The sequence below is a fragment of the Lagenorhynchus albirostris genome, chromosome 1 (assembly GCF_949774975.1).
Source record: "Lagenorhynchus albirostris chromosome 1, mLagAlb1.1, whole genome shotgun sequence".
Classification (NCBI taxonomy): Eukaryota; Metazoa; Chordata; class Mammalia; order Artiodactyla; family Delphinidae; genus Lagenorhynchus; species Lagenorhynchus albirostris.
In genome coordinates, this window is record NC_083095.1 from 158969973 (window position 1) to 158995918 (window position 25946).

The 25946-nt window shown below is 52.4% G+C and overlaps 1 protein-coding gene across 1 annotated transcript in view; it reads right to left on the reverse strand.

Moving 5' to 3' along the window:
* Positions 1–21199, reverse strand: part of RASGRF1 (Ras protein specific guanine nucleotide releasing factor 1) — a 103833-nt gene extending 82634 nt beyond the window's left edge. Inside the window, exons 1-2 of the mRNA XM_060170828.1 lie at positions 20924–21199; positions 3423–3529 (exon numbers count right to left, since the gene is read on the reverse strand). Of these exons, the coding sequence (XP_060026811.1) occupies positions 3423–3529; positions 20924–21199 (383 nt within the window). The remainder of the gene's footprint in view (positions 1–3422; positions 3530–20923) is intronic.
* Positions 21200–25946: the final 4747 nt, after the last annotated feature.

The following is a 25946-nucleotide window of genomic DNA, read 5'->3' on the forward strand; positions in this document are numbered from 1 at the left end:
TATACTATGCAGCATAGCTGACCTTAACACAGGGAGATTCTCTAGGTGGGCCTGACCCAATCACATGAGCCTTTGAAAATGGAGAGTTTTCTCTGGCTGGTTACAGAAGGGGAGGTCAGAGATTTGGGGCTGGAGAAGGGTTTGGTGAGCCGTTGTTGGCTTAAGGATGGCGGGGACCACAGGGCAAGGAAGGCAGGACCTCGTGGAGCTGAGAGCCATCCCTAGCTGACGGCTAGCAGGGAAACAGGGACACCAGTCCTACAAGGAACTGACTTTTGCCAACGACAGGAGTGAGCTTGGAAGCAGAGATTTCTCCAGAACCTCGAGGTAAGAGTCCCGCTTGACTGACTCCTTGATTTCAGCCCATGGGTCTCTGTGCAGAGACCACAGCCGAGCCCAGACTTCCGACCTACAAAACTGAGCAATGGGTGTGGTTTTAAGCTGCTAAGTTTGTGGGTTTTTTTTTTCGGCCGCACCACAATGGCGTGTGGGATTTTAGTTCCCTGACCAGGGACTGAACCCACGCCCCCTGCAGTGGGAGCATGGAGTCTTAACCCCTGGACCTCCAGGGGAGTCCCTTAAGCTGCTAAGTTTGTGATAATTTGTTCTGTAGCAGTAGAGAACTAAAACACTCTAATAGATAGAATTTATTTTAAAAATTTGAGGATTAATGCCCATATAATGGAAAGCACAGACCTTAAATAAACAGTTTGATCCGTGTAGATAAATGCATACACCCTAATCGAGATAAAGGAAATTCCCATCACCCCAGGGAGTTCCCTCGTGCCCCTTCCCTGTCAATCCCCATCCCACAAGCAACTACTGTTTGGATTTCTATCACCACAGTTGAGTTCTGCCTGTTTTAGACTTTCATATAACAGGAATCAGGCAGCATGTGCTACTTTGTGTCTGGCTCTTTTTACGCAGCCTATCGACTTTGAAATTCAACTGTTTTGTTACATATTTATGTATATATATATATAATATATATTTAATAGATCTTTATTGGAGTATAATTGCTTCACAATACTGTGTTAGTTTCTGTTGTACACCAAAGTGAACCAGCCATATGCATACATATGTCCCCATATCCCCTCCCTCTTGAGCCTCCCTCCCATTGGCTTCCTTTTTATTACTGAGCGGTATTCCATCGCATGGATGTATTAAGATTCCTTCCTACATCTGTCTGTTGATAGACACCTTGGTTATTTCTAGTTTTGGGACTATTGTGCAAAAAGCTGCTAAGGACATTTGCATACACGATTTTTTGTAGATGTTTTTCGTTTCTCTTAGATAAATACTAAGAAGTGTAACTGCTGGGTCACAGAGTAGGTGTATGTTTCACTTTTAAAGGAAATGCCTAACAATTTTTCAAAGTGGTTGAACCACTTTATGCTCCCACTAGCATCATGTGATTTATGGTTACTCCACCCCCTCTCCAATTTTGCTACTGTCAGTTTTTTTCAATTCAGCCCTTGTAGAGTCTACAGGTAGTGGTATCTCACTGTCTCTAGAAAATTTTGGTGTGAATTGATTTTCGAAGTCAGTGTAGTCCTGGTTATCCAGAATATACACCAAAGTAGAATTCTATAATACCTCAACACTTACAAAGCCCCGCCACATAAATAATGTCATTTGGTTCTCAAAACAGCCCTGCTATTGGTTCTAGTTTAGTGCTGGGAGCCTGAGGTCCAGCTGCTTTCCCTGAATCTGGGTTCTTCCTGCTTGATTCCCTTCTCCACAATGCCAGCAATTTCCACTCCAAATCACAGCTCTGATCATCCTGGTGTAAAACCTTTGATGGCCTCCCACGGTTCACAGAGGAGAGCTCAAACATCTCAGCTGGGTATTCAAGATCGTTCTGATCTGGTTCCAGTCCAATGTCCAACCTCACCAGCCTTCTGACATCCAAACTTTGTCTCTTCATTTTTCTTGGAATTGTCTTTCCTAGATCACTGCCTTTATTTAAGGCTTTTTGGGGGCTGGTGGAGGGGCTGACGTGCCCATAGCATGACATGCCCTATTTCCAGATCCCCCAGATTCCCCCATTTCCCTGAAGATGTCTCCTATGGTGCCTTGTACTTAACACGGCCTTCATGCACCGGAGCTGTTTGTACATCTGTCTAGTGTCTTCCTGACTAGGCTGGGGTAGCCCTGGGGGAATACCTGTGTTGCATCCATCCCTGTCTGCCCAGTACCACACTCAGAGCCTGACTCTGTTGATTCATAGGTGAGAACCTAGTCTCCATTAGCTAGACTGGACACTCCTTGAGGATAGGGATGGAGGTGGCTTGACCTCAGGGTCAAGGTCAGTGCTATAGCCATAATAAATGGTTTCTGGTCAGCTGGCTTGATCCAAGGCTCAAGGAAGGGCTCTGGTATCCATCTATCTATATCCATCTTCACCTGATGGATCCATCATCTACCCATCAACATTCATCTACCCATCATCGATTTATCATCCATCCATCCATCCGTCCTTCACATATACTTTCAACACTCATCCATTTATCATTCATTTACCCTCTATTGATCCATCATTCACCTTCCACATATAAACTCAACATCCAATCTCTATCCATTCATTCATCTTTGCATTCTTCCCATCTACACTGCTGAGAACTTGTCTATACCTTTATAAGGCCCTGGGGATGCAAAGAATCCTACTTAGTCCCTGCCCCGAGGAGCTTACACTTTACTGGAGAGTAGACACAGGAACACACCATTATCCACTCAGCCAGAAAGATCTACTGCTCAAAGGGGTGAGTCTGGGTGTCCATCCCACCTGACAGTACTTAGCTTTGCCAGGGGATTGTTAGCTTGGGGGCCACACCCTAGCCCACAAGCCCATCATTTCCCCAAGACCCAGGAAGACTCAACGCAGCTTGGAGCCCCCATTTTCTCTGCAGCATACACTCTCCTTTTGCTTTTCTCCCCACCTGGCCCAGTGAATCCCTCCAGAGAGGGGTACACATTGTTGGGAATGAAGGGATGAGCAGGTCTAGAATCCCTGAACATCCGAGCTTTACAGAATTTCAGTTTACAGATGAGAAAACCAAGGCCCAGAGAAAAGATAGGACTAGTCCATTCCTGCCGCATCCGGGTTAGAACCCTGGTGGTCTTAGCCTTTGGTGGCTATAAAGCCCTGTAATCCAACCAAATTGTACTCAGTTCTCCTAGTATGAAAAAAAGGAGCTCATCTGGTTGAAGGGGGCAGGAGGCTGTAACGCTGCACCTCAGGGCCCTTGGTTCCCTGTGCACCCCAGGGAGGCACGTCCCAGAGCTCCGGGGCTCTAAGGGCGGGCCTGTCAAGATGCCCTTCTTACAGCTTCCATCCTCCCCCCATCTCCTCCTCCTCCATGCCTTTCCCTCCTGGGGTTTGAGTCTGCTCAGGACGGGGCCTTTGGGTGGGCGAGACATACCTGGCGTGAGCGATGGCTGCCACCCACTCGTCACAATCCCTGGCGTCCTCTGTCCTCAGCTCCAAGGCTTTCTGGTTCTCGTGGCTGAAGTTAACCGTGAAATAGTGCTGCACCAAGAAGAAGACAGCTCCGATTACCAGGGCGATCGGCACGGAACCGGCAGCGTCTCCCGTTAACGATCTGGCCGTTCTGCAAAGTGCTCATTGCCACATCTGCTAGGCAAGGATTCATTATTCGTGATCATCGGAACGCCATTCTGTTCAGCGGTTTCAAACTCTCTATTAAGGCAGGCTTTGTACCATGTAACAGAACCTACGCTTAGGCTATTGTAAGAAGGAAGCAAACCCCACAAAGTCCTATTTACCAACAAACTGCAAAAAAGCCACTTTTAAACCATCAGGTATGCCGGGAGAAAGGCAGAGAAAACACACCAAGAGAACATCCCCTTTCGGGACCTGGTATCAATTCAGGGCAGCATGCATTTAATTCACTCCACACAAATGTTTCAACACACTCTTCTAGGTCCTGGAGTTAGAGCAATGAACAGATAGACCCGAGCAGAGCCCACCGGAAGCCAGCTCGTGTTGGGTGCAGTGACCGACTTAGAGCTGCTCAAATGTGGGGTCTGCTGCCCGAGCTCCCAGGGAAGCAGAGGAGCCAACGAGAGACACACATCTGTAATATCGTTCTATGAATGAATACGTGTAAAGCTCTTAGAACAATGCCCGAAATCTAGTAAGTACAAGTGTTTGCTATAATGAACACAGTGCAACGATCATTACTGTCATGGAGGTAAGAAAAAAGGGCCCAGAGAAAGCCAGCCACTGATTCAGCCCAGGGAAAGCAGAAGGCCTTCCCAGAGGATGAGGCGTTGGTTGGTCCAGGTTTTATTTCAGTTGATGGAATCGAGAGCGCAAGGCGTGCTTGCGGGTAGGAGGGGCCGTGCAGTGGGGTTAAGGATGCCAGGGAGGAGGCTGGGCAGGGGGCGGGGCCTGGGTGGTGGAGCTGAGTGGCGGGATGGGGTGGAGGAGAGTAGAAAGCCCAGGTTTCCGGCTGGAGCAACTAGGTGGGTGGGGATGCCATAGACTGGGGGTGGCATGGGCAGGATAAAGGGCAGGTGTCAGGGGGTCAGGGGTGGGGGGTGGACATGCAGACCCTGTGTGCCTGTAGGCCACGTCTCTGCGGGCTGCAGACAGGGGTCGGGGGTGTCAGCCTTGGGGCGGAGAGGAAAGCTGGCTCAGCCAGAGAGAGGGTGCACAGGCAAAGTGCTGGGGGCCCCACCTGCGGAGGCCTCCTGGGTCTGGTCCTGGTGAAATTAGGAGGAGAGAGGCAGGCAGTGAGGTGCAGAGAGGGCCCCCGAGGCCTGCCCATTCAGAAGATGCACCGCAGGCCGCGGTGCGGTCTTGTGTCAGTGGGCGCTGTCCCTTGTCCCTCCGTCCCTCGGGGCCCAGGCAGCAGGGAACAGCAGGATGGAGCACGTAAACTTGTTTTTAGCTTCCGCTGACATGACTGTCTTTCTGTTAATTGTCGTTCTTGGTGGCAGCCAGAAGTGTGTGTGTGTGTGTGTGTGTGTGTGTGTGTGTGTGTGTGTGTGTGTTTTGCAGAGTCAATGTCTCTCACTTCTTTCCTAGGAAGCAGGTAACTGGCTGTCCTCCCCCTGCGAGGGAGCAGGTGAAAGCCCGAGCTGCGGTGGCCACCTATGCACTTTCCCCATCTCTAGAGAGGTGGTGAACACGCAGATGCTTGTTTCCCATGATCTCATTTATTCCCATATTCACCAGGTGGAACAGGTATTATTATCTGTTTACTGCAGAGGAACCTGAGGTGCAGAAAAGTGAAGCCGCTTGCCTGAGCCCACATGGCTGGAAAGAAGAGAAGCCGGAATAACACACCTTCCCTGGGTACCTACTGTCCACTCAGATCTTGGAGCTCCACTGCCAGCAACTGCCTGAGGATCTCACAAGGCTGGTGGTCTAGCAGGTGAATGGGGTGTTTCTGGGGGTTCTGGGGAAATGCTATCAATATCCATCATTTCTAGGGATGAACAGTGACCCTGGGTACCATCAGAGCTCTTGAGACAGCCCCATCACCTCAGCTGGTGTTGGATCAGAGCTCTGACAGACCCCAGGTCACCCTTGAAAGCTGAACCACCCCTGGGCTTTCCCAGAGTTACAAGGACGTGCCGAGGCCAGAGGTGAACCACTGCAGAGTGGCAGAGTGGACACCGGGCTCAAACTGGGGCCACTAGAGCTGCTGTGATGAGAGCAGGACCACACCTTGGGCATTCTGCCCAACCAGAACCCCCTCAAAGCTTCTCGGAGTCTGGCGGACTCACTGAGAACAATACGTGGGCCTCAGCATGACCATGGGACAAGAGCTTGGCCATGTTTGCCAAAACGATGTGACCATATGGGTTCATGTGGGTGCTGGCTGGACCCCTCTGCAGAACAGAAGCACTGTTCTGGAGTCAGCCCTGGGGCACTCTAGAACTCTCCAGTCAAGACAGAGCCACATCTGAGGCCTCCCTGGGACATTGATCAGGACTCACACACTATATGTGATCAAGGATGTGGGATAAATTCAGAAATAAACCCAGGGGCCTCCTCCAGGAACCCACATTTCAAATGTGGAATCCTGACAGGCCCAACTAGAGTTGTTGGAACATATCTGGAAATCCAACAGAAGCAGAAACCACCAATGGACCATCCCTGGCTTCATTAAAGAAGAAGCAAGACTTGGTGAAATTACTCCTGGAGCCTCACCAGGGCTGCAGGGATGGGCCCAGAGCTCCACCTGGGGCCTCCCCAGAGCTTCCCTGGACCTGAAGTGAGAGGTGGATACCTTGACTTGGGGCTCCACCAGGAGTCCCAAGATGGATCCCGAAACCCTCTAAGCATCAAAATCAGACCCCTAGAACGATCCCAAACGACTCCAGGAGCCGTACCAGGTTCAGGGCAGAGCCTGGGGCTTCACCTGGGCTGCTAAGTATCTCCCCCAGCGGGTCTCAACCCTGACTGTACATTGGGCTCTGCTGTCACTAGTCTGGGTGTGGCCTGTGCGCCCCTTGGTGATCCTAATGCGTGGTCAAGGTGGAGAGCCACTCGCTGGTCTAGACCTTCACCTGAGGCCTCAGCAGGTTAAGAGGGATTGATTCAGAAACTACACCTGGGACCACCAAACTCCTAGGAAGGGACTCAGAAATCACACCTGGGGTTGTGCCGAGACCAGAAGCATGTTCGGGTCCTTATCTTGGCTGGAGGAAACGTTCTAGAAGCACACCTGTGGCCTCATCTGGGTTCGAGGTACTAGACTTAGAACTGGGGCCTCACCAGGCTGCGATCCTGGGCTTCAGCTCATGCCTGGTCCCCAGCATGCCCTCTCTCTGCCCTGTATCACCTGACCACTAACTGAATGCTGCTGCCCCATGCCTGTGTGGGCTGGACCTACGCCCCCTCCTGCCTCAGGATGGGCCTTTGTTTCCAAAGTCCCAAGTGCCTGTACGGTAATAAACTTCTATCTAGCACAGCTAAAGCAGACCTGAGCCTCTGCGGGCTGGGGAGGTAGGCTTGGAACCCTGCCTGCTTGGCCTTCCCCTTGCCTCCTGCCTGTCCCAGTCGGCTGGCCGGGCTGCGGCACCTCCACAGGACAGAGAACATTGGGAAACCACTGACAGGTACGGTGACCAACCATCCCAGTTTGCCTGGGACTGAGGTGTTTCCGCGGGTACAGGACTTTCAGCGCTAAGACCAAGACAGTCCCGAGCAAACCGGGATGCTTGGTCACCCTACAAAAGGTGGAGGAGGTGGAAGTCCCAGCAGCCGGGTCTGGGTCTGGCTCTGTTGCTCAGAGCCAGGGATTCTGGGCAACCTCTGCATCTCCCTCTGGCCAATGGGCATGACACTAACACTTGCCTTGGTCTGCTACGCACAAGTGGCCTCAATCATGAAAAATCAAGTTCTCTCCACCTTTAACTCTCTACCTGAATGATATCTCATTCGTGAATTCAACCCATATTTTTCAGTCCCCACTGTAACCCAGACACTGTCCACCTCATGGTAATCAATGACACACACGAAAGCCCACGATGCTGAATGCTTTCTGCAAGGCACGGGCACTCCACACCATCGGGTCTTAGTGTATCTCTTTCCTGCTCCTTCTAGACTGTCAAATGTGCTGCCCCCGTCCTTCCCCATCAAAGCCATTATCAGCTTGTAGTGATTTTTTTTTCCCGCTTTTGGGACGTCATGTGGCATGCGGGATCTTCATGCCCCGACCAGGGATGGAACCTGCGCCCCCTGCAATGGAAGCTCAGAGTCTTAACCACTGGACCGTCAAGGAAGTCCTGTAATGCCTTTCTACTGTCTTTCCTACCACAGCAGAGAGTCTGAATCTGGGGTGCACATTAGGGATACCTGGGAATCTAAGAAAACACGGATGCTTGAGCCCCCTTCTCAGATGCATTAAAGCAGATCGTGGGAGAAGGGGAACAGGGAGAGGACACGGTTCAGGCACTGGTATTTTTCAAAGCCCCCCAGTTGGTTGCAATGTTCACCCAGTGCTGGGAACCCCTAAGAGGGAGCAATGTCTGCAGCAGAAGCACCTCTTCCCCTCCCCCCATCCCCCCATGTTCTCCTAGAGATGCACGGTCCTGGAGCCGATACCTGGCGCAGCCATAGACACTATGCAGCCAGGAGTTCCCAGTTATTTGGAAGTGACACAGACAGACCAAATGAATGAGCTGCGTGTGCTGAACTCTAAGTACAAATGACAAAGAAGGCAGTGGAAGTGTCTCAGAGAAAAGCGGAGATGGGAGACCTGGTAACTAGAGTGGGAGTTGGGGAAGGTGGGGCGGAGAGACATGGTTCCTGGTCCAGGCCTTGGAGACCCAGACACATGGTTTCTCCTTGGGTTCCATTAATGATCACTGTAACTATTCCAAGAGTCCTCCTTAAGCAAAAACCTTAAGCTGCTTTGAATAGGCTCCTGTTCCTTTCAAATAAATGATTCCTGACCAGGAATATCCCCAGAGCCTGGCACTGTTCCTCGGCCTGGGCATGGAATAGCCTTCATTCCTTGAATGGGTGACTGAATGCATTTTTCAGCATGGCATGGGAGCCCGGCTTATTCATTAATTGATTAACAGCAAAAGCCGTAAAGCAGGTGGCATTGAATCTGCTTCTCAGGCCTGGGCAGTGAGCTGGCTGGAAGGGTGTGGGCACTGGCTTTTCATGAACGAGGCTTATATCTCTTCAGGGAGAGGAGGCCCACTCACCTCATAAAGGCACGGAACAGTCCTGCAATGTAGGACCTTCTTCCAGAACTTATCCCACCACGGAACCCTTTTGTTTTCATTTTGGGGAGGATCTACCAACATTCCAGAAAACCAGTGTTCCGGGGACTTTGGGACCCTGGAGTTGGGGCACATACCAGGCTTTGGAGTCGCCTGGGTTTAAATTTATTATTTAGCTTCGGTGTCTCCAGTGTGTCTCTTCACTTCTGTGGACTTGTTTTCTCTTTCACAAAAAGGGGAGGCTCTTACCCATCTCACAGGGTTCTGTAAACAGATGATGTTGTCAAAGCTCCGGGTTCATAAAAGGGCTCATGATGGTTTTTAAAGTAACTGAATCATTTGCAAAGTCCAAGAGATGGGTCTAATCAACCTATCAGTGGACAATTACTAGGAAAACCACATACATGTGCATTCACATGCCCGTGTACAAACAGCGTTCCCCCTAACATTCATGTTCGTCGGAATCTGTCAAGAAGACCTTAGGTGAAAATACGTGGAATCTAAAAAAAATGGTATAAATGAACCTATTTACAAAACAGAAACAGAGTCACAGATGTAGGAAACAAACTTACGGTTACAAGGGGGGACAGGTTGCGGGGGGGATAAATTGGGAGACTGGGATTGACATATACACACTACTATGTATAAGACAGATAACCAACAAGGACCTACTGTATAGCACAGGGAACTCTACCCAATACTCTGTAATGACCTATAAGGAAAAAGAATCTAAAAAAGAGTGGATATATGTATATGTGTAACTGACTCACTTTGCTGTACACCTGAAACTAACACAACATTGTAAATGAATTCTACTGGAACACAAATTTAAGAAAAAGACCTTCTTTGAAAACAGGGTCTTTACAGATGTAATCCAGGTAAGATGAAGTCATACCAGATTCATAAGAAGAGGCCTTAATATATAAAAAGAGGGAAATGTGGACACAGGCACACAGGGGAGAAAGCCATGTGAAGAGGGAGGCAGAGACTGGAGAGATGTGTCTACAAGGCAAGGAACACCGAGGACTGCTGGCAGCCATCAGGAGCTACAAGAGGCAAGGAAAGGTTCTTCCCTCCAGACTTCAGAGGGACCATGGCCCTGCAGGCATCTTGGTTTCAGACTTCTAGCCTCTGGAGCTGTGAGAGAATAAATTCCTGTTGTTTTAAACTAACCCCCCTCAAAAAAACAAAACCAAACCAATCCATATGCACGTGCACACACCCAGGAGGCATGGGAGAGGCTTAGGAACTGGAGTCATAGCTGTGCCAAGATCAAAGGATGACGGCGAATCAGCAATTCGGGGCATTCCTTCCATCACCTTCGGCTCCCATTTCTTTCTCATTTCTGATATTCAGTTGGTCGCCAGGGTCTCTGCTCTGGATATCTCTGGAACTCTGCCTTCTGCCAAACTCACTGCTTGCTTCCAGGCTCCCTCATCTCCCACCCGGGCCACTGTCCCCTGTGGTCTCCCTGCGCCTGGTCTTGCCCCCTTCTGATTCATCCTGTTTGACCAGAATCCAGACCCACTGTCCTGTCTGGGCCCCTGCTTGCTGTCTCCTCCAAGAGGGAGGTGGGCTGGGGTCAGCTGCAGGATGGATGCCATCACTCTCAGTCAACCCCACCCCTTCCACTTAGTAGGTCCACTCTGGTGGCCTGGTCAGGCAGGGTCAGCTTCTCCCCCACTGGGTCCTGGCTCCTTCCTCCTGGTCCATCTTTGGGATGTCACCTGAGGTCCCTGTCCACCTCTCACCGCTGAGATCCCAGGGGAAGCCTGTCTGCTCTCTGGCTCTCGCAGGAGAGATCCCGCTCTTACCTGGGCCAGGCCACCCTGGGAGTGTGTTCTGCCCTCTCTCAGGGCTTCTGCAGCACCGTGCACGGTTCTCAGCGTTGCTCCCTCCCCGCTCTGGCTGCACCAGCCTCATGCTGGCCACACAGAGGGGCTTCACTGGGCACAGTATGTCCCAAATGGCCCTGCTCAACAGAAGTGTTGGCTTCGAGCAGCCCCACTGGTGCTCCCACACCAATCCAGAAAAGACCCACCTATCCTGCCCTATGGCTGTGGCCCCACCTATCCTGCCCTATGGCTGTGGCTCAGCTAGTATGGCTCCGCACAGGGTCTGGACACCCCACTTCATGACATTCTTGCCCCCTGCTCTGAGTGGCCTCGCTTCACCGACCTCTGCCTCTGGGTTCTCAAGTCTTGGCCTTCCCAGGGCCTGGTTACTGCACCATGACCTCTGCTCTGACCCGAGGATGAGCGCCTGTCTCAGACCCCCATCTCGTATGAGCTCCTAAGAGTCCCAGGGCTGAGAGCTGCTGCCGGGGACCGACCTCCTGGACACCTTATCACTCGCTTGCTTCTATTCCCTGCCTGCCCCCTGGGGACAGGAACAGAGGTGGGAGGAGAGACAGGAATGTCAGAGCTGAAGAGCCCAGTGAAAGTCCCTCCCTCCCAGAGTCAGCCTTGAACTAGGCAGTGCTTTGACCAGTGGCCTGGGGGACTGTGTCATCCTCCAAGCTTCTGCTGCTGAATGGTCTGTGTTTCCATGTACATTACTCCAGACCCCATGAGCCACAGCCACAGATGTCATGCTTGGCTGGTCCTGCACGAACAGCTTTCAATCTGTCATCACAAGTCAACAAGCCTGCCCTTCCCCCTCCCACCAACAGCCTCTCTAGACGTTTGCTGAAAGAAGGAATGAATTCCAGTCTGGACATGTCTGCCTTTCACCTTCTGTTAGAAATGACCTATGCACAAAGGTGTTTATTAATTGCAGCTCTGTTTGTAATTAAAAAAAGACTATAAATTACCCAAATGTCCCTCGAGAGATTAGCTAAATAAACTACAGCACATCCACACAGTGGAATACTATGCAGCTGTAAAAGAGGATGAGGACGATCCATATACTTATAGAGAACGAACGATCTCCACAACATAGTGAGAAAAACAGGTGTAGAATAGTGTTTGTAGTATGCTACCACTTGTATAATTATACAGATGTGCATATATATGGCCATAGAGCTATACATCTTTGCATATATTTGCATATATAATGCATACATTTGCATATATAATGTCTCTGGAAGAATGCATAAGCAACTGGTAACATCAAAATCCTTTGGAGAGGAGAACTGGATTGCTGGGGTCAGCAGCAGAAACGAGCATTGTCAACGTACACTTCTTTGTAACTTCTCAATGTCGAACCATGGTAATATATTACCAATTCTAAAATTTTATCTACCTACTTATTTATTTTTGGCCATGCCACGTGGCATGTGGGGATCTTAGTTCCCTGACCAGGGATCAAACCTGTGCCCCTGGCATTGACAGCATGGAGTTTTAAACACTGGACCTCCAAGGAAGTCCCAATTCTAAAATTTTAAAATAAAAGGCAGTGGCTGTTTGAGAGGCCCAGCCGGCCATCCACTCCCCAGGTTCTCCAACCTGCACCCTGCACTCCTGGTCACCAGGACACTCCTCTTTCGGACCCCAGCGGTCCAGCGTACTGGAGAGTGATCTCCACCAAACATGCTTAGCCTGCCCTGAGAGCCCACGGGAGCCACCGATGGGGTGGGCCCCTGTTCTTGCAGTGATTCTGCCCTGGAGATCGTCATCACTTCCCCACTGGTCCCCCTTATGAAAGCCCCTGGACATACAAGTGCTCATGCTTGAGGAACTGCACCACGTCTTTCCAGGAGGCAATGGGTGTCCCATAACCAGCTTGTTTCCCTTTTCTGTCCAGGCTACCAGGAAGTTCTCAGATGTAATTACTTACTTGCCTCTCCTCACCTGTGCTCACACCGTACGGGCTCTCCTTTTGGAACACCAGCCCTTCCCCCAGGTCCCCAAAGCCTGTGGATCTGACCAGAGGTGTGGGGAGCCCAGGTGACAACCAGTGTGGCCGGAGGGCAGGTAAGGTCCCTTGCGGGAGAAAGAGGGTAGAAGGGCAGCGGCAGGCTCGGGGCAAGGTGAGTGGGCACGCAGAGAATGCTGCATGATTGACTAGGTGCTTCCAAACTACTTCACTCATTTCTTGAGTGTGGCTAAGAGTCTAAGAGAATTAAATAAAGTTGGTTATATTTTATTCATATAGTCTGACAGAGGAAAAGTCAATCTAGATCAAGCTTGTCTGAATTTCTAGATGGGTTTCTGGAATACTGGCTAAGCTTGCTAAAAATTCATTCATTCACTCTTCTAAAATGAATTTTATTTTAAGGTCTGAGTTAGATTTTCCAAGTTGAAAAAAAAATCAAAATTCAACTAGGAAGTATCTTCTGGAAAATAATTCTCTCTTTTTTTCAGGGCAAAGAAGTTGCATTAGCCTTGCTGGATTAGTAAGATCTGGTCTTTAAGTATAAATTGCTGAATTTAACAGTCGGCCTGGATGTCCACTGACCTGAACAATCTAGAACGAGGAGGGCTGACGTTTATTAGCAGTGACAGCTCGGGGTCTGGCACAACGGACACTCAGGTATCTGTTGGGAGATGAGCTCCCTCTATCTGAGCTTCATCTGCCAAATGGGGATTCTCTCTCCCCTGTGTAGAACTGCAGTAACAGCAGCGTTACTTTGGTGGTTACCGGAAATGCTAAGCCTGAAAAGGACTCTGTAAGCTGCAAAGGTGCTCTATCTGAGTGGTGGCGGGAGGAGAAGGTATGGTAGGACAGCACCTGGTGCTTTCACGGGATGAGAACTTGACACTCCCTGCCGTTGCCCACCGAGTCCGGGAGGTGGGAAGCCCCAGAGGCTGTGGGGTGCATCCTGGGATGGTTTTTGTAGCACAGCGCAAGCCCAGGTTTCAGTGACATGGTGCCGCAGTGACCGGCTGGGATGGGAGTGGAGGGGGGACCTTCAGTGCTCGGCACTCCCCAAATTCAGGCCTCTTTTACTGCTCAGTTCCACAGCCTCCTCTGACCTGACCTCCTGCCTCCAGATGGGTCGTCCTTCTGTCTCTTCTCACCCTGCCGTGATCTCTCCAGCACAGAGATCACAGCAGTTCGTCTCTAGCGGAGAGACCTGTGCTGGCCCCCCTCTGCGCTCTGTAGCCTGCACACAGGCTTTAGGGGCCAGCTCTGCCTACCCTGCAACCTACATCTCCTGTCCTACTTGTCCCTTTCTTGGCGGAGTCTCCCTGATGCCCCCAGGCTGGAAGGAGATGCCCCTGTAAGCGTGAGCACCGATTCTGCTTTCTGTCATTAAACCCATCAAGACGGCACCTTTGCCTTTCTCCTCAGCTACTCGAGTGTGTGTGTGTGTGTGTGTGTGTGTGTGTGTGTGTGTGATCAGATCTGCATTTTGGAAAGTGGTCTGGCTGCGGAGAGGCACGGGGATGGCGGGACGCAGCGGATGTAGGGAGACGGTTCTCCCAGCATCTCTAGAGCCCTGCTTTCAGGCACGTGGTGGGTCTGCACGTCCCCACCACCACTGAACTGAAGCCACATGACCTGCCTTGTGGTCATGTGGTCAGCATGGGTCACTTCCGGGGGGCGCTTTAAGAGTCAGGGAGAGATCTGCCGCATTCTCTGCCCTTGGCTGTGGTGACTGTGGAGGCAAGTGTCAGGATGAATCTCCATCAGGCTGGGTCCCTGAGCGATCACAATGAGCAGTGCCCTCCTGCCAACCGCATGGGACCTAAAGCATGAGCAAGAAATAAGCCTCTGTCGTGTTCATGGAGATCTGGGGCTGGGTTGTTACTGCAGCATGATGCCACTCATGCTGACCAGTACACCTGTTAGGAGGCCCCCACCTAAGTCCAGACAAGAGATGATGGCTGTCTGGACTAGAGCCTTGGAGGAAGAGAGGGACAAGAGTGGATGGTCTGAGAGAGATTTAGGAGGTGAAATCCATGGGGCTGGGTGAAGGTGTGGCTGCCAGGGTTGAAGGAAACTCCTGCAGCCATTTTTTCTCTTTCAGGGGCATGCTTGCTCAGACATTCTCAGAAACCCATAGGCCATTTGAGATAAGATTTACCATCCTACTTTTAGATCCAGGGTCAGGGCTCCGTGTTGACTCGCTTCAAACCTGCCAGAGACCCAGGTGATCTGGGTAATTGCTTCATGCAGAAGCAGCCTTGTCCTAAAGGTGAAAGCTGAAGCCACAACAGCTACCGTGAATTGATCGGACCTACGGTGCTACGCTAGGGCTTTACCAATAGCATCAAGTACCACACTCAGAACAGGGCTGCCGGGGAGGCTGTGTTACGGTTTCCACCTCACAGATGGGGAAACTGATGCTCAGAGAGCAATAAGACCTTCCCTAGGTAGGAGGTGACAGAGCCAGGATCCAAAGCCAGTCTGTGTGGCTCGAAACCCACAACTTTTACCTAAGGCTGCGTCATTGCCAGAGACAGAGAAACCCCTCAGTGAATGAGCTGGGAGTCGAGGCTGCGCCCTCCTCTCCGAGCAGCGGATGATGGGCAGTGGGGGAGTCCGAGGCTCCCAGCTGCTCCCTGCACGACAGCCGCCTTTACGGAGGTGTTTGGGCGTTGGCAGTGTTCTGGGCCCCCCTCAAGTGCACGCGTCACCAACTCTCCTGCATAAACATCGGGGGCTGAGTCCTGTTCTTGGCTCTGTACACATGGGCGCCGGCTCCAGGCTCCCACGGATTCCAGGGAAACGGGACTGCAGGGTGTGGATGCCTGCCTTGGGGTGTTTATCCTTGACTCCTGGGATTCGAGGTGCAAGGTTCCAACCCAAGCAGAAACAAAAGCTGCTTCACAGATGTCACCAGAGAGGCAGTCGCATCATTCCGCTTGCTGTTAATTCTCTCTCTCCCTCATTTTTCATTTATCTCGGCAGAGGATGGTAAACTCACACAGTCCCTCAGCCCAAGTCTTTATGCTGTGCTTGTGCCTGGAGAGCTCAGGTTTTAGAGTCAGGTAGACCTGGGTTCACATGCCAGCTTTGCCACATATGCTCTCCGTAACCTTGAACAAGTTGCTTACCATCTCTGAGCCTCAGTTTGGTCATCTCAAAAATGGGTTACCAGGTATAACCTCACAGGGCTGTTGGGACGATTAGGGGAGGTATTGTACGTAAAACATGCACTCTGACCCTTACTTCTAAGGGGAAGGAAGACCCTTCACAAACCACCAGCCAAATACATCAATTAATCCCAACCTGATGAGCGATGTGGATGAAGGAGAGAGGGTTGTCCCTGCCTGTGATGGGGGACCTGGGGCTCCTCTAGCTCCTGCGGTGAGGGGAGCCCCTCAGGAGGTGACTTTTAGGCTAAGACCTAAAGGGAGGTCTTAGGAGGAGGAGAAGTTGGTCACTAAAGGCTGGGGGGAGTCAGGGATCATTCCAGGCACAGGGAGCAGCTGCTGCAGAAGCCTTGAGGTGGGAAAGAGGAGGCAGGTGTAAGGTGAGGAAGGAGGGGGATGGGAGGATGGGGCAGAGTTAGCAAGGCAGGCAGAGGCCGGAGCCCGCTGGCTCCTCCAGGTCATGTTGGAGAATCTGCAGTTTTTCCTAAAGGCAGTGAGAGCCAGTGACACTTTCAGTGGCTTAGCACATGGTCAGGTGTGCCCTTTAGAAGCTCACTCTGGTGGCTTGCTGTGTGGCAGGGGACTGGCGTGGGGCGAGATGGGACCATGTGAGCGAGTTCAACACATCAACCCTGACACTGTGAGCTCCTGAACCAAGGCAGGGGCAGGGGGAGAGTCCGGACTCCTTAGGATGGAGAATTCCTCGCACTTGGTGTTTACTGCGGGAGTGAGTCTAGGGAGAGTGCCCTACTCCACCGTGAGCCCTTTGAAGACAAGGATTAAGTTTGATTTTTCTCTGTGTCCACAAGACCCAGCATGGGCTTCACACCGAGAGCCAAAATGTTTACGGCACGCACAAATGGCAGTGAGATTTTAGTGTAGGCTTGTGTGTGTACAGTCTGCTTCTGACCTTCATCCCACTGTCGCCAAGCAGAGGGGCAGGGACCTGGTACTTCCTTGTCCCAATTAAGGTGTCCTTACTGAGCTGCTTCAACCTCATTTCAGTGCTAGAAATATCTGGGGGCTGGGGTGGGGAGATGGGCACCCCACACACTTACCCCTGGGGTCCCACACCTGCCGGGCTGGGCCTGGTCTGGAACCGTGGGGCAGCCCTGCTGGCCCTTCCATAGGTGCAAGGATCGTGGGCTGAGTTGCTGGTACCACGTGTGTGCATGACGTCCCTGTGTCCCTGTGTCTGCGGGGGGGTTGCTTTTCGAGTACACTTACTCCCCTACATTCACGTTTGTGTTTTTCTGATTGGCCCAGAGGGCTGAACGTGCTACAGCAACAGGCAGGCAGGCTTTGTGGTGAAGACAGCGCAACTGCACAGAAAGCCAGAGAGCCTTTCAGTGGCTGCCTTGCTGGGTGGCGCTGGTGAGATTGTTTCCTCATCTGTAAACCGGGCACACTCATGGCTTTAGGGCTGTTGTGAACAGGTATCCACGAGGCCAACCAGAAATGTGTCCTGTGAATGAGGACCAGGAGAGGGACTTCCTCTTGTCTCCAGGGAAAGCCACCTACTGGGTGGATAACAGGTGCTAATGGGCACCGCCAGCTTCCGGAGCCTCTGCCCACATCAGTGCTGAGGTTCCGGCTGAAGGGATCTGTGTCTCTTCTGTTTGACAGGAATCAGGAAGAGTCTGGGGGGGGGGGGCGGTAAGGGGAGTGCTGGGGTTGGTTTGGTCAAGTCCACCACTGAGAAGCTGCGTCTGGAAGCTCTGTTTCGGGGGGCTGGGAGTGAGGGTGGGAAAAGCCAGTGTGGGGTGACTCCATGCCTAAGCAGGGCAAGAACCCCAAGGGTCAATCTCTGAACCCAAATTCGAAGTCCAGGGCCTCTGGGCCTTCAGTGTGTGGGCTGTAGGGTCAGAGGTGAGGAGGTCAGGGCTGAGCAAGCAGGGCTCAGGCCAGCGTGTGGAGGGGTGCTTGCAACTGTCAGTCAGCACAGGAGCGCGGCTGTGCCCCTCCGATCTCAGGAGGCCTCGGGATTCCAGGCCAGAGCTACCACAGACGCCGTCAGAGCAGTGTAGAAGCAGCCAGAGGATAGCACATCACGTTAGGATGGGCCTGGGCTCCCAGAGCACCCTGAGAGCCCTTCCTATTACAGCATCTTCACAGTGTAAGGTGAGCATCCTATCCTATTAGAGCCTCTTCACGGTGTAAGGTACCATCTTTATCTGTGTTCATCTTCCCTGGGGGCCAGGGACTGTGACATCCAGCTTCCTGGGCCTATGACCCCACGCTGGGCCTGGACTGGTACACAGTCAGTCCTCAGGACATGAAATGTGGAATTGACAAGCGACACCAGTAAGTTCAGCTCAATTAGTCTCCTGAGCACATACTGTGTGCTTTGTCCCTGACTCATCCCTGTCATTCGGGTGGTTCCCAGCCAAAACCTGGTTTCTATTTCTTGAGAAACCATCTCAGGCCCCTCCAGATGGAAGCTGCCTGCTCAGGCCTGGATAAAAATGACATCCTGCTAAAACCAAGTCTTCACTAGATGTTGGCCAGTCCAAACTGATAGCCTCTTTGAGGCCTCCTAACATGGGTTCTCTGCCACATGCCCAGCAGGTTTTGAATCAAGGTTTCCTGCGGTTTACAAGGCAAACCCAGTCACAGAATGGCTTGGAGCTGGGCCTCTCATGAGGGTGCTCTGTGGGTGCTACGGGGGCTCCCCCTCAAGGAGAAACATGGAGCAGCTGCAGAGGCCGTCAATTTTACTCAAAGGTTTAGAAAAGAAAAAGAGAGAAGTTTTTATAGACACGTGCAGACCAAAGGAACGGGATCTACTTTTCCATACGAGCCAAACTCTTGGTCTGGAGTCAAATGGAACATCTCTATAAGTGTACGAAGCAAAGCACACATCTTTAACAGAAATTTGCACCTGAGCTGGGCAGCACCAGACCATCCCCTATTATTCCCAACCCTCTTCTGTTCTCTTGTGCCAGGAGGGCTACTCTTGGGACCACATTTGAGGATCTCTGACTGTTGGTGTTCTGGGGAAACAGCTCAGACCACATGTGCACATGGTCAAGTGGTTTTGCACTCCTGTCCCTCCCATAATCCACTGTTAGCAAGATTCAACACCCGAGCCAAGAGGTGAATGATCTGGAATCAACGTTAAGATCTCATTTTCAGGAATTCTTAGACATTGGGTGAATTCTAGGTCTGACTCTGCCACTGAATCAGAAACAGGTAGGTAATTTCTTCCCAATCTGCTCTTCAGTTTCCCTGTCTGTAAAATGGGAGTGGGCTGTACAATCTCTCTGAGGTTCCTTTCAGCTTCAACATTTTATGTCAGACCTCTATTCCTTGTTCAGGTGGGTATAATTCAGATTCAATTAACATTTATCATGTCAAACTAAAATGGACCGTGAGCACACTTCCATACATGTTATTTGTGTTCTTAAAACCCCAGAAATATAGGTGTTATTACCTCCATTTTGCTTACAAAACAGCGGCTCAGAGAAGTTTAGTGTGTTAACTGAGGTCACACAGCCAGGAAGTTGCAGAGCTGTGATTCAGTCTCAGGCCTGTTTCTGGCTTTGCGTCCAAGGGGCTGAGAGCACACACTGTGTGCCCAACAACTCAGCTTCCTTCAGCCCTCTCTCCCTGCCTGCCCGGGAGCTCAGCTCTGTGCTCTGGGGTAGGGGGCCGAGGATGGGCGCCAGCTGGGGCTATAGGCCACTGGTAGTACAGGTGGACTTTGGCCAACAAGTGTTGATAATGTTCTGGAAGGCTGGCAAAGGGCAGGTTATCAAGGGCTGAGAGGGCATCTCTGGCCTAGCCTGGGTCTGGGTCTCCCAGGTGTCTTCCAGGCCCCGTTTGTGCCTTTAGCTTAAGAAGCTGCCTTCTCTTTGCTTTGCTTTTCCATCTGGGAGCCCCTACCTGCCACACGGCTTGCCATCCCCAGAGACCCACCCTCACATATTCCTGTCCACCTTTCTCAGCCTTCGAAATCATCTCACAGTACCTCTGGGCTGAGGGCAGGGAAGGAAGAGATGTGCTGCGGGGACTGAGCTCAGATCTGTCTCGACCATTAGGAGGGCGACTTCAAGGATGCTTTTATTTCAGCCAATTCAATCACCACCAGTCTGCCTGCAGTAATGGCTTTTGAGCCCCCGGTTATCTTCTCAGAACCTTAAGGTGGCCTCAACTCCTGGCATGACACTGGGCAAGTAAATTTCTCTCTTTTGGACTCAGTGACCTCATGTAGGCAATAACCAGCTGGTTGGGTCCCCATGGATCGCAGGTCCTCCCAGCGGTGACATGTTAGCATCCACTATCTTTGACTTTACCTTCCCAGAGGAGGGGGACAGACTAGATGCCTTTGGAGAGCGCATCAAGCTTAAAAATTGCACTCCCGCTGTCTGGTGCTCTCGCTCGGCACCCGCAGGTGCTAACCCATCCCTCCACACCAAAGGCACACCCGCGCCCCGCCCAGGCCCCCCGGTAGATCCGAGCCTGGCCTTTTAGCCTCGCAACTCCGGAAACGCTAGAGCAGCGCTAGAGCCGCGACTGCGGCGGTGGCGGAGGCGCAGGGGGCGGAGGAGGAGAGATGCGCCCACTTGTCCCGCGGCCTCCGCAGCGGCCCTGGCGCCAGCCCCGGCGCATCAGAAAGGTCCCTGGAACCCTTCGGTTTGTCGCTTGCGCCCGGGGCCGGCTGGGAGTGCGCCACCGGTCGATGGCACCTAACCGACCCCTGCGGCCTCGCAGCCTCCCAACTTGGCAGAGAGCGCGCAGGCTCCTCTTCGCTCCCAGCCGCGGTGAGGTAGGGGCCGCGGCGCTCGCACGCCTCCGTCTCGCCCTTCCCGTGCCTAAGCGCGGGGAATTACACCTCCCCGGTCCGGGGCTCTCCCGGGTGGGAGTGGAGGTGGGAGCACCATTTCTGGCTGGATGTGGGTCTACATTCATTGCTTACGTCTCCCGCGGGAGCCCATCTCTCTCCGCGCCTCATCCCCCTCCGCGTCTCCGCGTCTCGGCCGCTCTGCGCCCGCCTCCCACCGAGCTCGCCGGGTGAAGGGCAGCCGCAGCCCACACTCGCTCCCTGTCCGCAGTCCCTGCCCCCTCTGGCCACCGCGGGGTCACTGCCCGCTTAGGCCAACCCTCCCTTCTCGCCGAGGGCGCCGAGTAGAAGGACTAAAGTTCGGGCGCCTTCGGCCGGCGGAAGGGCCTGCGCCCCGAGGGCCGCGGCCCGGGCGCTGGGAGGTCAGACGCGGCGCTGGCCTCACCTGTTTCTCCAGAGGCTCCTTGGCCGAGAGCGTAGGCTTGGGGGAGGGCGCGCGGTCGCAGACGCAGCCCTCCAGCAGGTAGAGCCCCGAGGGCCGCGAGCTCGAGTCGCTCTCGAAGTAGAAGAGCAGGTTCTGCAGCAGCGCGAACCACTTGGTTTGCCATTTTGTGTTGTCCGAACTCCGCTTGCTCAGGTAGCCCTTGCGCGTGCCGTCCTTGCGCGCCAGCAGTCCCAGGGACGCGACGTGGCCATCGTTCAGCCGGATCCCCTTCTGCATGGTGCTCGGAGGCCAGCTAGACTCCACGCGCTTACATTTTCTCCGCGCGGCACCCGGCAGCCCCTGTCCGTGCGGCGCGCTGCCTCTCTCAGGCGCTCGCTCGCTCCTTCTCGCTCTCCCCTCCCCCCAAATTTCTACAGTCCGGGATCTGGCGCCGAGCCGCGGCTGCTGGAATCCAGATGTACCATTCCCCTCCAGAACCTCTTCCCCGCTTCGCAGAGCCCCCGGGCCCTGGAGATGCTTCCCGACCCTCCCCTGGCGCCGGGCAAACTGAGGGACTGGCGAGCTGCGCGCTGGCGAGGGGCAGGCGGAGTCATGTGACGCCGATCCCTCGAAGAGCCCGCTTTAGCAGCGCGGACAGGGACACACGCACGCAGCCCGCCGAGGCGCAGAGCCGCGCGCAGGCTGCACCTTGGCGCCTCCTCCCCCTCCCCGGACACACAGACGCACACGCATAAACAAATCCTGTCCTCCCTCCCCTGATATCCTCTTCTCCCCTTCGGGTGTTAAAAAGCAAATCGGATCAATTTTCGTTTAACCCAGTGGAACACCAGAGGCTCGCCATCCCGGGAGTTTGCGTCTTTGCGCCCCGCCGCGGCGCACTGTAGACCTGGGGTTAAGTCCCATTTGTCATTTTCTCCTCCAAAGGCTTCCTCCTGGTACTTTATTTTTCTAATCCGTGGTGGATGGAGGAAGGTGGATGGCGAAACAGAGCTGAAAGAGCTTTCAGTTCTAATATTTGCGTAATCGGCCAGGTCACATTCATTTCAGCATCCAGCCCCACTTCTGGTGGCTTCCCCAGCGACCTAAGGACAATACAGACGGAGATGTGGAGGGGGAGGTGAGCGTTTATTTTATTTTATTTTGAGTGTTGCCATAATTACGGGCGCCACCCCCTGCGCCCTGAGGTCTGGCCGGCGAGCCGCTGCTGGGAGTTTTCTGCAAATACCCTCCAAAGCCTGAAGGCGGGCTTCAAACGCAGGCGCCAGGGACCATGGGAGCCTTCAAATAGCTGCGCTGGCGCAATGATACCTTAATGATAGATTTTCCGTTCTTATTTTTAGCTCCCATTCGCCTACACAGTTACACGGCATTTATCCGAGAACGTCACAGCGCCCGCCTGCTGCACCGGGAGGGCGCGCGGGCCGCCGGGCAGCCGGGGCGCTGGAGCGGGGAGCGCGCACCGCCGTCTGCCGCAGAGGGCAGCGGCCTCGCCCGGGCCGGGAGCGGCGCCCAGCCCGGCCTGGCCTGTTTGCAGCGAGGATAGGCGGCCGCGTAGCCCTCAAGAGGAAGGAAGAAAGGACACCATTTTTCAGAACCTGCGGGGCCCCCTCCTCCCCCACGGGCAACATGCACACACCCTGGTCTGGAGCGAGGGAAGGGCCTGGGAATCAGGTAGCCCTGGGAAGGCCCAGGGAAGTCCACGGAGAGACACCCGGCTGTGGCTGAACTGGACCTGCCCCGGTCCTGGGCACGACGGTGCAAGCCTGCCTTTTTTAGGTGGGGACAGTACCGAGGAAGAGATTGACAGTGTTAACCTTACTCTTCCCTCTCGGTTCCCACGCTCCGGGCTTGGGAACTGTCTAAGGACGCGGTGAGGCTGATTTTTCTTCGCGAATAATGAAAGCAAAGAAGGGAGATGGCTAAGCTTCTTTATTTAGTCTCGATTTTCCCAAGAAGGTCCCTATACTGTGACCACCTTTACTTCTCTTTTGCCCTCTTTATGGAAGCAGAGTTTCCAGAAGTGAGGTTCCTAATCCAGGCTCTCTTCGTGTAAACTTTTCTATTAGGAAGCCTGATACAGAGGCCAAGGAAGCGTCAGGGAAGGGACACTGTTCTAAGTGCTTCAGATCCGCTAAGTTGTTTAATCCTCACACAATTCTATGGAGTAGTGTCCACCCCTCCCCCCCCGACCCCTCATCAGCTCCATTGTACAGAAACGGGAAACGGAGGTGTGGAGGGGTTGAGTGACTTGTGCAGAGTCATTCAGCTGGAAAGTGGCAGGGGCGGGATTTGAACTTGGTAGCCTGTCCCCACTGGAATTCATTCATTACTTCACTCATTCAGTTACATACACCTCATCCCGCCAGTGTTCACTGAGCCCCTAGTCTGTGCCAGGGCTTAGGCTGGGCCACTGGGGACATGGTGATAAACAAAACACAGTCCCTGCTTTCTGGAGCTTAGACCAGCCCAAGGGTTCCTTCCGTATAGGGCCCTTGGCAGGAGGGAAACCATTTTCCCCTGGGTTTGGGGAAGAGGTGTAAATCAGGAAAAGAACTGAATCCACTTCCGTGGGCCTCAACCTTGGTGCACTTAGAGCCCCTGGAAAGGTTTGTTAAATATCTTTGTTCAGGCTGCACCCCAGATGGGTAAGTCAGAACCTCTGAGGGTGGGACATGGGCATCAGTACTTAGAAGGCTCCCCAGGTGATTCGAACGCACAGCCAAGGCTGAGAACCACGGATCTGAAGCTTGGATGAAGAAAATCCCCTCTCAACCCCTCCTCCCTCCCCACGGCTGGCACTGAGTCGGCCAAATGGCCCCCTCTTGCTGGTTTTGGAGTTCCTGGTGGGAACTCCAGGAATTCCTGGTGGGTCGGACCATGCTGGGTGGTTGGGCTTGGCTCAAAGTATCCAGGTCAGAGAGAGGAGGGGACAGCAGCCCTGGCACTTTGATTATGTCCATCTGAGCTCCATTCATATTGCTTTCTCTCCAATCTCTGTCAGCAGAAGCCTGAGCAGAGCCTGTGAATGGGCCCTCTGGTCATTGCCCTGGTCTCCAGCCAGAGGGCCCTTGGAAGGCCCTCAGGGGAGTTGGTTAAGGAGACATCATTTACCAGGCTGGCTCCAGCTTGTGTTGGAGTGGGGGTGCCAGGAAGCAGGTAGGCATGTCTTGCCATAGCGGGCAGAGGTGGGCACGTCTAGCTATCATGTGTGTTGTCTACCAGGCCAGAGCCCAACTCTTCCCCGAAGGTGGAGAAGAGGTCCATGTGAGCATCACAAAGTGCATCTGGGCTTTGCCTTGTTTCACTGCATCCTCCCAATAAGGCTTTTGGACAAGGGTTAATAACCCCATTTCACAGATGGAGAAACTGAGGCTGGAGAGTGGAAGCCATCTGGTCCTGGACAACACATGGAAAGATGCTTAACATCACTAATTATTAAAGAAATGCAAATCAAAACTACAATGAGGTATCACCTCATACTGGTCAGAATGGCCATCATCAAAAAACTCTATAAACAATAAATGCTAGAGAGGGTGTGGAGAAAAGAGAACCCTCCTGCACTGTTGGTGGGAACGTAAATTGATACAGCCAATATGGAGAATAGTATGGAGGTTCCTTAGAAAACTAAAAATAGAACTACCATATGATCCAGCAATCCCATTGCTGGGCATATACCCAGAGAAAACCATAATTCAAAAAGACACATGTGGGGCTTCCCTGGTGGCGCAGTGGTTAAGAATCCGCCAGCCAATGCAGGGGACACGGGTTCAAGCTCTGGTCCGGGAAGATCCCACATGCTGCGGAGCAACTAAGCCCATGTGCCACAGATACTGAGCCCGTGAGCCACAACTACTGAAGCCCGTGTGCCTAGAGCCTGTGCTCCGCAACAAGAGAAGCCACCACAATGAGAAGCCCGTGCACAGCAATGAAGAGTAGCCCCCACTCGCTGCAACCAGAAAAAAGCCCACACGCAGCAATGAAGACCCAATGCAGCCAAAAATAAAAATAAAATAAAATTTAAAAAAAAGACACATGCACCCCAATGTTCATTGCAGCACTATTTACAATAGCCAGGACATGGAAGCAACCTAAATGTCCATCAACAGAGGAATGGATAAAGATGTGGTACCTATATACAATGGAATATTACCCAGCCGTAGAAAGGAACGAAATTGGGTCATTTGTAGAGACGTGGATGGACCTAGAGTCTGTCATACAGAGTGAAGTAAGTCAGAAAGAGAAAAACAAATACCGTATATTAACGTATGTGTGTGGAATCTAGAAAAATGGTACAGATGAACCTATTTGCAAAACAGATGTAGAGACACAGACGTAGAGAACAAACCTATGGTTACCAAGGGGGGAGGTGGGAGTGGGAGGAACTGAGAGATTGGGATTGACATATATACACTATTGATACTATGTGTAAAATAGATAACTAATGAGAACCTACTGTATAGTACAGCGAACTCTACTCAGTGCTCTGTGGCGACTTAAATGGGAAGGAAATCTAAAAAAGAGGGGATATATGTACACGTATAGCTGATTCACTTTGCTGTACAGCAGAAACTAACACAACATTGTAAAGAAACTATACACCAACAAAAATTAATTTAAAAATGAAAAAAACTGATCATCATAGGCCAAATGCTACCTGTTACTGATAGGGTTAGCTTGTTTTTCCCCTGAATCATAGCTTTGTACAAATCTATAAATGTGGATGTAATATCATTTCCTGGATATTTCTCGAGACTTGTCTTATGGCCCAGTATGTAGTAAATATTTGTAAATGCTTAAAAAAAAAGAGTGGAAGCAACGTTCGCAGAGTCTTACAGGGAGGAGCTGTGATGGGGTGTCCTGACTGCTCGACCAGAGGACTTTCCTCTCTGGGTCTCCCAACTTCCAGCTCTCTGGGCTGAGGTCTCTGCAGATAAGGAAACAAGAAGGAGGATTAAGGAGTATTTTGGTGGGTTTGATATCTGCATTTAGAAATGGCCAGCTAATGACAAGGACATCACTTAGT